Genomic DNA, 17,003 nt, shown 5'->3' on the forward strand with positions numbered 1-17,003 from the left:
TATGGTTATTCTTACAAGGCTACGTGCTCGAAGGGTTTTCAACTGTCCGTTAATAGTTGCCTTTGGAGCCAGATTTCAGATTGCACAATAAAACATTCATGTTACTTTATAATTACACCTGGTTATTTCCATACACAGAAAATAGTGTTACCTCTCAGAGCAGCCCTTGGTTGTACAGCAAGCTTGACTTTATTCTCTACTAAAGCAAACTCACCTCTCAAGGGTTGAAACTCAACACACTCCCCAAAAGGAGTTTTTTTAAAAAAAAATGCTTTGATTTGATGGCATCATTAAAATGAGTGCATCTCCTACCAGGATGATCCTTTTGAAGTGGACAATACTGATACAGCTGTGCGGTTCTGGTTTATTTAAAAACCAGCCGTAGTGCTTTGCAGTGACCCTTGAATAAAACATCCTAAGCCTCTCAAGATCTCACGAGTGGTAGAAAGAGGAGCCAGAGCCTATAACAGAAGAAAATAAGATGTCAGGAGATTTGAAATCCCCTACTCCTGCCACCACCACCACCAGCAGCAACAGATTGCTGTCTCTCTTAGAACAATAAATATTACTGGAGGCTGTTTTCTGAACTCCAGGCAGGCCCAAAGGTCTTAATAATTTTGGCCATTTATCCAAACTCTTAGAGGCTAAGAAGAGTATTGGTAACAGAATGAAGAGCCTGGTTTCGTTCTAGCTCTGACTTGTGTGCAGACTGATCGGCAGTGAATGCACTTCCCTCATCTTCTCCCTGTGCCTTTCCTCCTCCACAGGCAGCATCGCCGCCATTACGGTGACAGTCATTGCCGTGGTGTTGTTGGTGTTTGGAGTGGCAGCGTATCTGAAGATCAGGTGAGATGCACCTTACTCTTCCTTATGGGGAAAAGATTCCATTTTTCAGGCTCCAGGCGGAGAGCTGGTTTGCCGAGTGCCAGTGTCCTGGTAAGTATGTTAGCTCTTGGAAACGCTGGTAGGAATGGAACGAGGGCCATGGTAGTGTGCACTGGACGGGAACCCACGGTGCGGTATTTGAACCTTGGCCATGCTGAAGAAGTATACAGCACGATGGTGAAGGAACATGCGGTCAGGAGATGGAGGCCTTGGCCCCCTGCCCGCAAGGCCCCTCCTCACCCTGAGAAAGCCACATACCTCCCTAACCTCAGGTTCTTCATCTGGGAAATGGGGTAGAGGCGGGAGCTCAGTGGGTTACAAATACCGATGTTTGAAATACCACTGTGGATGTGTGTCCAGTCTGTAAGGAGGTTTTCACTGATGCTAAAGCAAAATGTTGAAAATACAAAAGGAAAGTGTAGTGTCTTCAGGGCGCCTGGGTGGCTCAGTTGGTTAAGCGTCTGCCTTCAGCTCAGGTCCTGGCATGAAGCAAGTAACCTGCTTCTCCCTCTCCCTCTGCTTCTCCCCTCTGCTTGTGCTCTCTTTCTCTGTTTCTCAAATTAAAAAAATCTTGAAAGGAAGGAAGAAAGAAAGGAAGGAGGGAGTAGTGTTTTCTATAAAATTAGATTTTTTCCCCCCTGAGATTATGTCCTTATATTTTTGGCTTCAAAATATCTCGTCTTTTTGAAATGAAGGTGATCACAGACGGCAGCTGGGTTTTTATTTGCTTTAGCCAAATAGAAAGTTGCAATAGTCTGTGAGCCCCCAATTTTGTCGTCTACTGCTTTGTGAAATCCCAAAGTCTCCAAAACCACATTACTTACCCTGAACATGCCTAATGGCAAGCGGCAGTCCTATTTGCCAGTCTGTGGAGCGCCTCTAACAAGGGACAAAAGCCCACGTGCCACCATGATGAGTGCAGCCACCCTCTGACCTCCAACCCCTTCTCTTGTCAACTGCTGGGGGCATCTTCATGGTGACTCTGGGAAGACCCTGTCACTCTGTCCCTTAAAAGCCCTGGTGGCCTCCCTCTGTACTTAGAATTAAATTCTAACCCTGCAGCTTCGCCCTCAAGATCACTCAAGGAGCCTGCCCTACCTCTTCTCACTCATCACTTCTCCCTCTCCCTCAACCACAAGGCGCAGTCACACTGGCTTTTCGTCCTATTCCTAGAACACACCAGGCTCTTTTTCTCTCCACATTCTTGTCTCTTGCCCGACCCTCTCTGAAGGCTTTTTTTGTACCTCTTGCTCATGTAAGGTTTTCACATCACGTCCTCCAGAAGACTTCTCTTCCAGTTTGGTGCCTCATTACTTTTGTCCTGGCTATGACCACTGTTTATTATTTTATTCATTGTTTTATATATTTGTTTACTTGTTTATTGTCCCTTCCCCCCCCCCCCATACACAAAAAAATGTTAAGCTCCATGAGGACCCAGACTTGGTGAGCACAGCACTGGGCTCAAAGAAGATACTCAATAAACTGGATAAGTAAACAACATATTTAATTTATCATCTCCTTCACACATTCCCTTTGCTGCCCTCTCTCATTTTCTCTGCTCACCCCAACCCAAACCAAGACCCACCAGGAACCTCTTTCCCTTTTTCTCTTTCCCTTTTTCTTTCCCTTTTTCTCTTTCTTTTTCTTTCCCTCTTTCTTTCCCTTTTTCTCCCTCCGTCTTTTGTTCTAAATCGTGCCCCAGATCAATCTAATGATGGTGTCAATTATGAGAGTGCCTCGTATTATCACCTCTTTCTAAGGTACAAAGAACAGGAAAGCCAGATTTCTAAGAGAATTTGGAATTAAAGGGCCAGCCTTACCTGTGTCTAAAAGCCTTTCTGGAAGCATCCTTGCTCCTTCATAGCTGAAAATAATCTCTTTTCTTCACTAAGTCTGTATTTCCTTGACCAGTAAACTTAATTTTATGAATTTTATCTTACTAAATGATACACTTTTCCATCCATTTCGTTACTAGTTTATCACTGCAGATACGCTGTTTTCATTAGGAGTTAAATTGGCTTTTATGAGCTAGTCTGGGACCCTCATTCCCACCTGCAGCAGTGTCTCTTTGTGTCAGGGTGCAAGGAGGCAAAAACAGAACTTACCGATAAACTTCAAAATCACTTTGCAGTCACAGTGGTGAGTTTCTGAAGGGCTAGGTCACAAAAAATATGACCTCCCCTGGAGTGTGGAGTGGAATAGAAATGCTTTCCTCTTGCCACACACTTGCCAAAAACGATCTTCGTCCTGACTCCAGGCAAGAATTCAGGTTCACCATCTCAAAGCACTGACTATAGACAGGCAGTCTACAACAGTGAGGAAGAACACAGACTCCAGAAGCAAGAAGACCCCAGTTGGAATCCAAGCTCTACCAGTTTTTAGTGGGTTCTAGTGGGACCTGAGCCTGTCTCGGAGCCTTACTAACCCTCACTTCTCCTTCCCCTGTAAGATGAGGGCCGTGATATTACTTGGTAGCACTGTTGGGCAAATTAATGGACACTGCTTCCCAAGTACACAGTACTGTCATCATCATCACCAGAGTGGTCAAATGGAAGGAAGGGCCTCCAGTAAAACAGTTGCTTGACAGTTGCTGAGTGATAGCTGTGTGCCAGGCCCCCCTCTAAGCACTGGGGGTCCACCAGTGATGAGACACGATCCTGCCATCACAGAATGCACTGCACTTGGAATGTTTTGTTAGCAGGTCATTAAAATCGGTTCTAATGAGTGCTGATTAAAATTGCATAACGTTTTATTTTAAAAATTTAAAGAGTGTTTTCTCCAGACATTCTCAACACCATATTAATTCAGTGGATGATTAAAACGAAGTAGTCACTGTTTCTCTCTCCCATGTAGGTCCTCCTTTTTAAATGCAGGAAGGCCCCAGTGGGATGAGTTTAAGATGGTTATTTATCTTTGGGATTATAAATTTAAGGACGGATCAAGCGATTAGACCCCTGTTTAGAAAGCCCCTAAGGAAAGCCCCTTTCTGCTGCTCTGTTAATTATTTTGGCAAAATGATAACATAAGGAGATGAAGAGCCCTCACGAATTTTAAGGCTGTGCCACAACCCTTTCAAGTGTTATTTTGCCAGATTCTTGGAAAGCACCACTTGTATCATTCATCAGAAGTACATGTGGATCACTTGACAAGTGCATGTGTGCGCGTGTGCACGCAGAGACACACGCATGCAGGCGTGTGTACCCGAGCTGACGTTTCCCCTTGGCTGGAAGTTTATTCCCTTCCTATGATCCCAGTTTCTGAGGAGAATCACATGAAAAGAGGTCTGTCTCCTGTGGTCCTTCAGCTCACTTGGCTGGAGCAGGAAGAGACTGAAAGCCCAGCCGGCGGGGGAACCATTCGCTTCTGGCCTGCAGCCAGTGGGCCATGAGCCTGGCCCAGCCTGGGTCCCTGCAAATGCCAAAGAAGAATCTGCTTCCATGGGCAGCCCCACAGCCAGGAGAAGGGCATGTCTTGTAAGCTCTGCTGCCGGCTCAGTAGTCTCACCTTTTCCCAAACCCTGATTCCCTCAGAAGGTGTCGGCCACCTCCGCCATCTCTTTCCATGCTCCTCTTCTTCAGGGACACGTGACCCCTTGTTCTGTCACAGTGTCCCCTGCCTACAGGGCCAACTTCTTCTGTCACTAAGCCGCTGGTGGAAATGACTTATAAAGACGAACTGCCCTTGAGCCCCGAGGCTGTTCTCCATCACCAACGCAGCATCTTCGCTGGCAGTTGGGGGTGGGGGGAGGGAGGAGCATGGGTTTTGTGGTCAGGTTCAAGACGGACCCTTCCCCTTCCTGTTGACGTGGACTTGGGTGAACGATAATCTCCCTGAGCCTTCATTTCTTCATCTGTAAAAATAGAGTGGATAACACCCATCTCTTAAAGTTGTTCGGAAGATGAAACGGAGTAATAAATGTGGAGCCTTTGGTGGCTAAGAATACGTACTCTAGGCAAATTGATTAGTCACTCCATGATCAGTTTTATAGTTCTGTGACCATATGTGGTTGTGTTAGTATTATGGTACTGGTGTCTAACTCAGGTCAGGTAATACTATACATGACTAATATAAGGCCTAATACCTAACTCGGGATTGTTACAAGGATTAAATTATAATATAGAGAAACATTCAGTCCGGTGGACGGGGTAAGTCCTGTCATCGTGATTGCTGTTACAAGGGTGCTTACACCTCGGTGCTCAGTCCCATTCAGTAGGCTCCAGGGATTCAGAGAAGGGAGAGGAGGGCGGGGGAGCAGACGACGCAGCAGCTCAGTTTTCTAGTTATGCACTAAGGGGCAGACGTCCAGGTTCTATTTGATGGTTTCAGGTGTGTTGTTTTCTTGCACCGGGGAGGCCGCACCCCTGTTATAGGTTCATCAGCAGAAACTACTTGTAAGCAGTCTTGATTCCAAGGCTTGTCTGCCAAAAAGAAAGCAAGAGCCCCATGTGCCTCTTGCAGAAATGTGCCTTTAGTTAGTGCTGATGGAAGACCGAGGGAAGTCGGTTTTGTTTTTGTGGAAATTGGCTCAAAACTCTTCTGCCATGAGATAATCCCCTGTTCAGGAGACCGTATCTGCTGTCGCCAGCAATGAGGACGCTGCTATAATTAGGGGTGAGTAACCCAGGCGGACAACACGGGCTGTTCCCGTCACAAAAATAAATGTGATCATGATTTATAGACACAACAGGGCCTGGCTTGTAAGGCATTTTGTCAGAAGTCACCTGTTCTGCTTTCAGTCTTCCAGCGATCGTATGTTATACAGCTGGATGCCTTTTGGTAGTTGGTGGCTTTAAAGACTTGGTCCAGCCAGCCATAAGGTCTGAGATTGTCTAGAATTTGTTACTGACAGTTTGGCTTTTTAAGATCTGCTTTCGGCATTCTCTGGGTCCGGCTCACTCGATTCTCAGCTCAGTAGTTCTGAAACGTTAATGTGCATGAGAATCGATGGGGGAGCTCATTAAAAACACAGTTTCCTTCCAGGTGATGACTGGGCAATGTTAGCAGCTCTTCCTGAATGTTCTCCTAAACCCAGTTGAGTCAAGTCTTAACGTATTTTGACAAAAATCCAAAAACAGAGGAAGATGCTTAGAGGTGATACTATTCAAGGTCTTCAGGAAGAAGGTCTTCAAAGAAATTAAATGAAAATGAAATTTAATTTAGTATCCTGTGTTGTATCTGCAGGATGTGCACGTGGCTCATCCAAGCAAAGTTAGGTGCTCCTCTCTGCTTAACATTGGAAAAACAACTTCAACGGGTATTAGACAGCTCATTGTCGTGTTCCAACTAAATATATCTATGCTTAGCAAACAATTCTATCCACTTAGAGGCCGATACCAATCTGTGAAAACCTGTGGGATTAGCAAATACCGGTCGATAAAAATGTTTATGATTGAAAAATCTGTATTTATATCTGAACTCACTTATACAACCCTTTCATCACTCTGTCTTCTTCAAGGGTCTAGTGCGTTCCTCATGACCGTTGTCCCTGTTCCCATATCTATCATCGTGGGTCTTTAGAAGAAATACATTTCAAGACATGTCCCCCCAAAGTCCCCCCAAAATCAAAAACAAAAAAATACCATCACAGTTTCCTGGGTCCGGTCCCCATAGGTGCTGAAGCAGTGTGGCAGCTCACAGATGAGGCCAGTGCTGCTGTCTGGGAGAACCACCCTTTAAGTAACCCTGATCTACCCATTTCCCGACACTCCACACACACGTTCTAGATGCGGTACTTCCACTGTTTCGTGTCTTAGTTACTTTGCACGTGCTGATCCCCCAGCGGGAGGTGTTTGAGTCATCCTTTTTTCTATCTGGCTAATTCCAAATTGTCTAGCTTGAAAGAGATGCTCTCTGAGGAGCCTCCTCCCCACCATCTCTATGGGACGCCCCCTTACTGCATGTGTCTCCTTTGTAGGACTCAGTTCCTTATCCTGGAATCACTGCCACTTTTGTCAGTCTGCTCCACCAGAAGGATAGCGAGCCCCTGGCTGTACTCGACATACAGTAATTGTTTCACACTTACACTTCCTGGAGGAGTGAATGATTCTGGGTAGCAAAATTTGGGGTACAGCAGCAGTCTTCGTTTATTCTTAATATGGCGAAACAGGGTTTAGAGAAGGGGAAGCTTGTGGGAATCTGTTAAAACCATATACTCGTCATTACTTACTCGTGACTCTGAACTTCTTTACAAATAAGTGTTTCAATATATGGGCCTTTTCTGTGGTGAGCGTCTGCCAGGATGATACCAGCAGATAGTTTTAAAAGAGAAAACAAACAAATTTCATCTACTCCTTCAAAGGAAAGGTGATTATTTAAAGATAAATTCAAAAGTAACTGCTCTTTAAAAGAAATGCAGACTGTGGGCAGAACACCTTGAAAATGAGTGATTGATTGGAAGCTTTCCAACATTGGGATTTGGGCAGAAAGACAGCACTGATATGTTTCCTAAATTATGATACTCATCCTGCCACTATCTTGCTACAGTAGCTGTAAATTCACCCCTAATGGTCACAGCTTTCTTAGCCTCAACACCGTCACTGGCCATGTTCCTTTCCTACTTTGGACAGTTGTGACATGGCTATACAACATGTCACTAACAAGGGAAGCAGGGGAAGGGCATACGCCAATTCTTTGTACCATCTTTGCGATATTTCTATAAATCTAAAATCATTCCGATAATTGAATAATTTATTTTGAAACAATTATAGTTTGGTAGCTGCCACACAGAGATGTTGTTTGCCCCTTCCTCAAAGCCTCTGCACTTTCTGTCCTCTCTGCATGGTTTACCTCAGGCATCCACGTGCCTCACCCCACACCTCATTCACCTGCTGTTCATGCGTCATTTTAGTGAGACTCTTTTCTGATCGCCATATTCCTAATGACCGTTCCCCACCTTGCACTGGAACTCCTCATTCCCCTCTGTTGCTCTGCTGTCCTCCACGGCACATATTACCATCCGCCATATTATTTTTCATGTCTTATTTGTTGTGCCTGTCCCCCCCACCACCAGAATGGAAGTTTCCTTAGAACAGGGGTTTTGGTCTGTTTAGCTCACTGAGGCATCTCCCGGCCCCCAAATAGGGCCTAATGGGTCATAAGGTTTCACTGAATCTTTAATGAAAGGAGCCAGGCAGGGAAAGGACAATCAGAGAAAGCAAGAAGCCCCAAACGTAAGCAAAGGAGACAGTGGCAGCTAAACCAAACTGGCTTTGCAAGTGGATGTAGGAGTGTGAGGCTTAATTACCAGCAACTAATGAGCTATAAGTTTGGCTGTGCTTTCCCAGCACTACGCCATATTTTTTCCATCTTTATATCCTTCCTTCTTAGCGCAGATGAGCACTCACGTTTGAATGACAAAAATCACTTGACTCGAGAGGAGAGAACTTGGGGCGGTGTGATAGTAAGCAAAGCTGGAACCCGGAGGAAGCCCTGAGCTTGACCCTTAGAAAGGAGAAGGCGTTTTCGCCAACAACTATGTGTCCACACAAGGGAAGGAAAACACTTCATTCATTTTCAAAGACAATTGGGTTCCATTAAGTATTGCCTCTGCAGTTATCTTAAAAGAGGTACCACAGGGACACCTGGGTGGCTCAGTTGGTGAAGCCTCTGCCTTCAGCTCAGGTCATGATCCCAGGGTCCTGGGATCGAGCCCCTCAGGCTCCCTGCTCAGCGGCAAACTTGCTTCTCCCTCTGCCCCTCCCCCATGCTCATGCTGTCTCTCTCTCTCTCTCTTTTTCTCTGTTTCTCTCTCCAAGAAAGAAAGAAAGAAAGAAAGAAAGTTAAAAAAAAAAAATAGGTACCACAGTGCAGTTGCGGAGAAGGCCTCCAACTGCAGATGTCATCGCTGCACGTACCAGTTGTCACAGGGCATCAGCAATTAGGAATGAGGGGAGGAGGAAGGGCTGCTTCGTTAAAGCAAGCCATTTGAGAAGGAAGCCGTGAGACCAGGACTTGACATAAATCACGCCCTGTTTTGTCCCCCGTGGGTTCTGCTTTTAGCTCACTAAGCTGCGCAGTAGCAGCAACACAAGGCTCACAGCGCATGACCATTGATCCACAGGGACCGCGAGCTCTGTGCTGAGTGCTTTAAAGCTACGTCCTTGCCTCAGAGAATTTAGCTAAAATTCTCTTTCCTCTTCTCATAATTAAGGTCAAAATGGTGGCTCTGACCCGTTGGCTTGGTTAATAATATTTCCCCTCTGCTCCGGTTATATTACACAAGGAATTGCCCTGGACTGTACGAGTCCCTGCTGGTGCTGATGGAGCAAACTCCGTCTATACTGTTCACGTGTACCCGGTGGGAGCCCTCGGCATCAGGCATTCGTGGAAGAACCGCTGCCTCGAGAGTAACGTGTGAGATGCACAGAAAAGAGGCGGTTTGCCCCCAAGAGGTGTACGGTCTGAGGGAGCCGAGGCACGGTGAGGCTGCGCTGGCTGTATGGGACGGCACCAGGCTTGACGAAGAAATTGAGGAAACGAAGCTGCTGTGCCCCGGCGATGATGCGCTGGTACCCCCTGCTCTTCCGGGTGAAACGAGCCGAAGGAGTGCTGCACAAGAGAGCCAGAAGACCCGGATTTCAGCACCAGTTCTGCCACTAAGTCACGTGGATTCCTCAAGCCCCACCTTCCCTAACTCGAAGGCGAGTTCCCCCTCAGGGACTCCCCGAGGACCAATATGAAAACCTCCCCTTCGCCATCTAAGACGTGCATGATTGAAGAAGTTCTGACCTAGAGAGAGAGTTTAAAAGGATCGTTAGTTATTCTTATCTCACACACATGTACACATGCACAAACGTGTTCGTCTTCCTCTCTCTACAGTATTAGAGGATTGACCCAAACCTGGCTTGCGTCCCAGCACACCCAATGCTTCTTGCTCAGACACATTAATATATTAAAACAAGCTCTCCAGCTTCAGTACATTCCCAAATATGGCTTATCTATATCTCTGGCTTCACCTTCCTTGGCTGTCGGTATTCTGCTTAACTCCCTGTTCATTCCAACAAGAGGGCAAAGAAAAATGAAAGTAAAGATCCATCCTTTGCTTTTATTTTTCTGTAATTGCGTAGGGAATGTTTCTTATAATACAGCAGATTCAGGCAGAACTCTGATCAAATAGTCTTGCCTGGACTAACTATAAGCAGGAAAACCTGATGACCAAGAGATTGTTAATCCTCTGACCCTCCAGCATAATGCTTTTTTAAAAAAAAATGCAAATAATCAAATAAGAAACCGGTTTTATAACTGTGCCCGGAGTGTGCTTTTAGGAGTTCCTGGCAAGAGGGAGGCTTGATTTTCCCTCTGTGCCCTTTTCCACTGTTTGCAGGTTTGCCATGTGCTTTTGTAAGTTTCATTATAATAAACATCAAAAAGCGGTACTGGCCAACACTTACTGTGCATTTACTATGTGCCAGGGCTTTATATGCATTACCTCATTTCATCCTCCCGCCAGCAATAACACATTTTAAGTTTCTCCAATTTATAGGTGAAGAAACACGGGATTAAAAAAATAGCCGAGGACATACATCTGTTGACCTAACTGATACTTCGTGGGAATAAAATTATATGATAGATATAACATGCTGCGAGAAGTTATATTACCATACAAAGGTGAGGCAGGAGTATCCCATCAATAAAGGAGCAGGTTTATTAGGTAGATGTTGACCAGGCTTGCAACAGTAAGTCATACTAAAACTTAGGCTTGGCTCCAGTCGAGCAATCCCCAGGCTTTTACTTGTTCATCGAGCTCCCATTGCTCAACCATCCCGTCCTGTTGAAGGATTTGATCGAGGCACGAGGTGTTAACTGTGGGGGAGGGGTTGGCCATGTGTGGCCAGTGACCTTGTTTACCAAAACTGGCCTCCCCTCTTCCCGGGGATCAGAAGATCACTGGTGTGTTATCTGCGGTCTCTGTCCTCCTCACACCCACAGAAATGAGTGGGCCTTTAGGGTGAAGAAAGGGTCTTGTGGAACATCCTCAAATTTGCAGGTGCCCAGGCGGGGTCAGCTGAGCCGGTCTGCAGAATCCAGAGGACTAAGAATCTGAAACCAAGTCTGCAGGGGCCTGGTGCTTTGCAACAGATCCTCTCTTTTCAGATGTCTGGCATAAGTAAATAACTTCAGAAGAGCGACAGCAGTGATTTTAGCAACAGATAGAAGTATAACAAATGCTTCTTGTGCCTTTCAGATTGTATTTTCATTTTGTTCAGTTTTCCTGTCGAGCTGAGAAAAAAAATTAGGGGGAGCGGCCTGTGTGTTGGTACACTATACAGCCGCTGTGATTTACAGTGGCCGGGTGTAATCATCCACGCACGAACATGAAGCTGAGAGCCAGTCTATGCTCATTTTGTGATGTTCTCCTAATCCTGACTGCACTTTTAGTCATACAATGACTGTAATCCTCTCTGGGAAGCTCCCCTCTTGTGAACAGATTGGAGATTTTTTTTTTTTCCAATCACTGTGTCTTCTGTAAACATTTATTAAGGACTTATATGTGCTGGATATTTTTCTGGGCATTGGAGATAGTGCCAAGCACAAAGTGGGCAGATCATCCGTATGTACAGTTTAGTCAGGGAAGGTGGCAATAACGAAATAAATGAGTAAATCATATAGTATGTTAGGAGGTGATGAGTACTTTGAGAAAATTAAGCCAGGAAAGCTGGGAGAGGGGGGTGGGAGTTTCAAGTTAGGGTTCTTAAGAAAGGCCTCACTTAGAAGGTGACATTTGTGCAAAGACCTGACAGAGGTGAAGGAAGGAGATCTGGAGGCCAGCTGCTCCAAGCTGAGGGAATGGTGCGTGCAAAGACCCTGAAGCAAGAGTGTGCCAGACGTGATAGGGAGGAGCAAGGAGGCATGGTTGGAGCAGAGGGAACAAGAAGGACTGGAATGGCAGCTGATGTGCTCAGAAAAATAACAGGGGCCGGATCCCAGAGGGTGTTGCAAACCATGCTAATGACTTTGGCTTTCACTCTGTGGCTCTAAGGTTTTAAACAGAGGAGTGAGAACTATCTGATTTCAGTTTCAGAAATAATATTGTGAGACAGGTTCCCAAAATGACCAATCAAAGCTGATTAAACCCAAGGTGCCATTGAACTAACGATGTTAATCACACTTTAGGAAGCTCAGAGCACGGGATCTAGACCCAGGAGGTGAGAATCTGACCCATAGCTCAGTTGGGTAACTTCGTGCCCATCATTCAAGAGCTCGGAGAGGGAAATCTTTCCCTGTCAGAGAAACAAGCAATACTGGCCCCGTGGCCTTATTTTGAGGATCAAGTGAAAATGGAACACAGAAACATGGTGTAGATTGTAAAACACGATACGGTGAGAGCAGTAGTGGTTGTGGTGGCGTCCTCATGACTCCTGGGAAAACTCCGTCCGGGACCGAAGTCAAATGCCAGGAACACAACCTTCCCTTCACGACTACTTCTTACTCAGTAGCCAGAGGAATGGGCCCTCCTGCTTCTCCAGCTCTAGAGATCACGTACAGAGACCAGGACCCGGGTGACCTCAATGGGAGGTGCCAGCCGGGCTCCCACGTGAGCCGTCCTGACTTCCATGAGTTTGTAGACTGAGGCCTCCAGGATTGGTGGGTGGAAGAATCACGTGTCCCCTCCTGTGGGCCCTGAAAGCCTCCCCCATGCAGGCTGCCGGGCATTCGGCTCCCCTAGGACAGGCAACCGCTCCAAATAACCACAGCTCTCTCCTCCCCCCACAGGCATTCCTCCTACGGGAGGCTTCTGGACGATCATGACTACGGATCCTGGGGAAACTACAACAACCCTCTGTACGACGACTCCTAACGAAGGAGCGAGGCTGGGACGAGGAGGAACTGTTTATTTATAAGCGCTTTCCCAGTAGAATTAATACAAGTTCCTGACACGCATCGAGCGACAATCTCTTAAGCCCTGTTTCGTTGGTTTGGTTGTTTTGTTTTCCTCCCTCTCCTCTGGCTGCTATCACTTCCCCTTTCTGGTACAAAAAGAATCATTGTTTAAAGGTGAGTGGAGGCTTCTCTGCAGCTGAAGGAGGCAGACCCGGAGCCAGACCGCCGTGGTGGAAGCCTCCGTGCCCGCCGCGGGATCCACTATAAGAGGGACCGAGGGCCAGAGAGTGAGTCCTTGCATTGGCGGTTACTTTTAGGGGAACTTTTTGCTGGTGGTACTTCTCAAACTTTCGAGTTAGGAAATTGCATGAGATCTCGGTTCAGGGAAAGGAAATGCGCCCTGGGAGTATTTTACCCTGCAGGTGAGGAAGCAGGGGCTGCTCCGATTCCTTTTTAATCTCTGTTTCTACCTGGTGTATCTGACAGGTTGCCTGCTTGGCTCTGTGAGCTGGGTCCCGGCTTCTTAACGGCCTAATTAGTGGAGGAGGAAACTAGAAGGTGCCCTGGAGAAGGCCAGCAGGCCGAGGGACAGCGTGGCATGTTGCTGTCAGATCGCAGCGTGCCCTCTACCTGTTCCGCCCTCCAGGCCGCCCAGCTCTGCCCGAGATGCCCACTGTGGTCGGCCGCAGCAGGCTGTCCCCAGGAGAAGGCTGGGAGAGGAGCTCAGTTAGAGAAGAGAAAAGGGGAGGTGTGCGGGGGAGCGTGCGGTGGGCAGTGGAGGAGACTGGGTTGGGAGGGAAGGGGTGACCCTCACAGATGACCGCCTGGGGGGAACAAGGAATCAGCCCCCAATAACTAACAGAGACATCCACTGCTCGAAGGAACCTCTAGAAAGAACCCTTGCTTTATAGGCACAGAACAGCTGGCTCACTGCCTTCTGTCTGTTGGAAAACGGCTGCAGACCATTTTGTAAAAAACTGTAAAGGATTAGTCTATCTGCAGTAGCTCAGTGAGGCGTTTCCACAGGAAATAGACACCACGATTAATCCGCTTATTCTTCCCATACGATTACCTTCCTAATTCTGCTCTCAAATTAATGAACACTCCTGGGTACATGGCCTTACGCTCCTTGGTCTCAAAATTTTGAAGAACTGGTATGGTTTGCAGATGTCCAGATACAACGTGGTTACCAAAAAGCAGACAATTTTGCTCCCCCACGTGAACCTTTTAAAAATGTCTCATGACATTTTTGAGCGCCACGACTTGGGGGTGCCACTAGGAGGTAGATGTCACAGATGCTCTAAACATCCTGCGAGGCACAAGAGAGCCCACCGCAGCCCACAGTCACCTGGCCCAAAATGTTGGGAGTGCTGAGTTCGAGAAACCCTGGTTTACTGAAATGCCCACGGTGGACAAAACAAGACACACCCAGATTAGTAACATTTTTTACTTTTAACTAAATGAAATGATTTGTTAAATTGTTCCCTAAAAAGTATTCAGTTTGTGGGCGGATGGATCGTTTTGGCATGTGTGGTTGCCTTTTTATTTCTGTGTGTTCTCTAGATAGCTTTATTTCATGGTGAGGACTCTGTCCTCCTGAAGCACCTGATGTTAGTGACCGGCCATCTGGTGTCTTGATTGCAGGAGGAAACTTCATGGATTAGGTCCTGATTCAGAATGCGTCCTATTGTCCTACAGTGTCCTAGTGCCATAGAGAACTTGAAACTGATCAATTTTTATTTCTAAACTTGAACCTGCTGCCTTGCTGTTTCCAGAAATTTGACCCTCAGCTCAACCTGTCACTTACTGTGGTCCAGCAAAGTGCCAACAGGAAAATTGCTGTGGCCACGCTATTCCGAGATGCTTGGAGCTGGGCCACTCTCCACAGCCTGCCTTTCCACACTCTGAATTTATCCCTAAATTCCTTACAGATCAAAGGAGAATGAGCAAGCCCCAGAGGTATTTTACAATAGGACTATATAATAAGAAGCAGGCCACCAGGAATTCTGATAGCTCTGATTATTTAAAAAAAAAAAAAAAGGACATTCTCAGAAAAATGCCCAGGGATGACCCATTGTGCCCCCTCTGGCCATGCTGGGCCTGAATAATTGTCTCTCATCTCTACCCTCACTCCCTTTATAAAGCCTGTAGGCCTTCAGTTTAGCAAAGGACAATTCAATAAAAACAGGACATCCCTTTTATTCCTCCCTCGGCCACAAACATTTTGACAAAATGTCTATGGAACACCTTCAGAGTGGTTCTCTTCTAGATGCTGTTCCAGTCCTAAGTACTGGGTCAGAGGGACCGGTGTCTTCACGGGGTACACTGACCGGTTATGACCACAGACTCAGTAAGCATCTTCCCTTACCAGAGTCTTCTATTGTGCAACAGCATTTGATGGGTTTGTTGCTCCTATTAACTTCCAAATCCTTATGGCAAAGAGAGGGATCTGGACCTAAAGCAAATATATTCAGCAAGGTGACAGCTTCCCGTAAAAAACTCTAACTTTCCTTGTTATGTCAGTATAAAATACCTATAGGTTGAACTTTTTTTGCCAAGTACTTTTTTTCTGAGTTGGCCAAAGAATTTGAACTGTATTCAACACATGTTGCTTGAAACACACACACACACCCCAGAAATACACGCTGATAATTAATGTCCTCTACATCGGGGAGAGATTCTGTCCAGATCTGTCCAAGGGAAATTGCTCCAGGAGATCTAAAACCACCATATTTCATCCAGGAATAGGACTAGTCATAAAGTGATAGACTGTCAGAGCAGGAAGGAGGCAAGCAGATTCTTCTAGACCGTAGACTGCAAATGATGAAGAGTGGGATTCAACTTTGTTTTCTTTGCTTTTGGCCCTCGTGAAGTCTCTTGCCCTCCCTGGATGTCTGTCTTCATTTCTTAAATGAGGGTGATGCTTTCCTATTGACCTCACTCCATGCCACCTCACAGATGTGTTGTGAGGATTCACGAAATGATGTCTACAGTGTTTTCAGTTTCTGGAGAAAAATATTTATAGGGATCTTAAGTATTACCTAGATATATAAGTGATCTCGGTTTCAGTTTCTTATTTGTTGTTACACTGGCGTGTTGTTTTGACTTAAATCTATAAAATGACAGCTGGATCTTGGCCACAGCAGGCAGGCAGCTGGTCCAGCTCTGAGCGACCCCCCAGTGCGGCTGACCGCAGGGTGAACTGTGCCCAGGACCAGGAGAATGGTTCCTGTCTCCAAATGGAAAGACAGCCCCAGAACTGGGTCTCACAGACTCTTCAGTTAGGATCCAGAAGGTTAGGGGAACAGAAGATGGACACCTGAGTGCTGAGAGCAGTTGGCCTCTGGCCTTCACCATCCTGAAGTCTTCTGAGTTCTTGGTGGAGTTGGTTTTGGTTTGATGTCCTCCGTTTGCCCTTCATCTTGCTTGCAAGGATGCATGGTTCGATCCCTCGTGTGTGGGAAATGAATTTTGCAACTGGGCCATGTTGATTTGCACGTTGATTCACCTTCTTTGCCTTTAACCTCCTTTTGGCAAATGAATGTACCATTTCAACTTTGATTTTTAAAGTGCTGGTTGGTACTGGTAATAGTGCTAACCAAGAGACCAATGCCAGATTGCTTTCTTGGGGTGAGGTAGCCAACATCATTTAAAGCTGGATGTGCAACTTCTTTGATATTTGATGTAATTGTATCTACATTTGTTGTAAGACATATTGCATACTAATTATAATTATATCAATTAAAGTTGTTAAAAGCTTGCATCTGACAGTGGTGATTCACATTTTGATATGTTTTGTTATTCCAGCCATTCAGCTCATATACTCATATTAAGTAGCCTTGACTTGTTCTTAAAAAAAATTTATCCCACATCAATAAATAATATTTTCTGCACGGCGGGAAGGTCTCTCTGATCTCGAAACAGAATTGAAGGGTGTCAGAAATGAAGAAACTTTCCAAGCAGTGATTTTGCTTTTAACAATACACCATGTCTTCTAAAATCGATGTAAAAATAAACACGTCAATTGAATAAGTAGGCAGGGATACAAAATCAAGTCAGATTAAGGCAAATCCGCATTAGCAGTACAGTTGATCTCTGCCTGTTTCATCCTCCTTCAAAAAAATTAAGTTCACCCTACGCATCCTGACAGTTAAAATAGCAAGCAATTTCAATCATTCAGAATATAGTATCAACTGTCGGGAGCTAAGCAAAGATTATCCTGACTCAGAAGAAAAGAGCCACAATAAAACCCATGCATGTTGCAACATAAGAGAGGACTGGAAACACCTGCAAGCTAG

General features: G+C 45.9%; 1 protein-coding gene across 2 annotated transcripts in view; it reads left to right on the forward strand.

Moving 5' to 3' along the window:
• PARM1 (prostate androgen-regulated mucin-like protein 1) overlaps nucleotides 1-16,466 on the forward strand; it is a 100,845-nt gene extending 84,379 nt beyond the window's left edge. For both annotated transcript variants that reach the window (XM_047719537.1, XM_047719536.1), the window contains exons 3-4: nucleotides 768-846; nucleotides 12,598-16,466. In XM_047719537.1, the coding sequence (XP_047575493.1) occupies nucleotides 768-846; nucleotides 12,598-12,682 (164 nt within the window). In that variant the 3' untranslated portion in view covers nucleotides 12,683-16,466. The remainder of the gene's footprint in view (nucleotides 1-767; nucleotides 847-12,597) is intronic.
• Nucleotides 16,467-17,003: the final 537 nt, after the last annotated feature.

Source organism: Lutra lutra, chromosome 2 (assembly GCF_902655055.1).
Source record: "Lutra lutra chromosome 2, mLutLut1.2, whole genome shotgun sequence".
NCBI classification, from domain to species: Eukaryota; Metazoa; Chordata; class Mammalia; order Carnivora; family Mustelidae; genus Lutra; species Lutra lutra.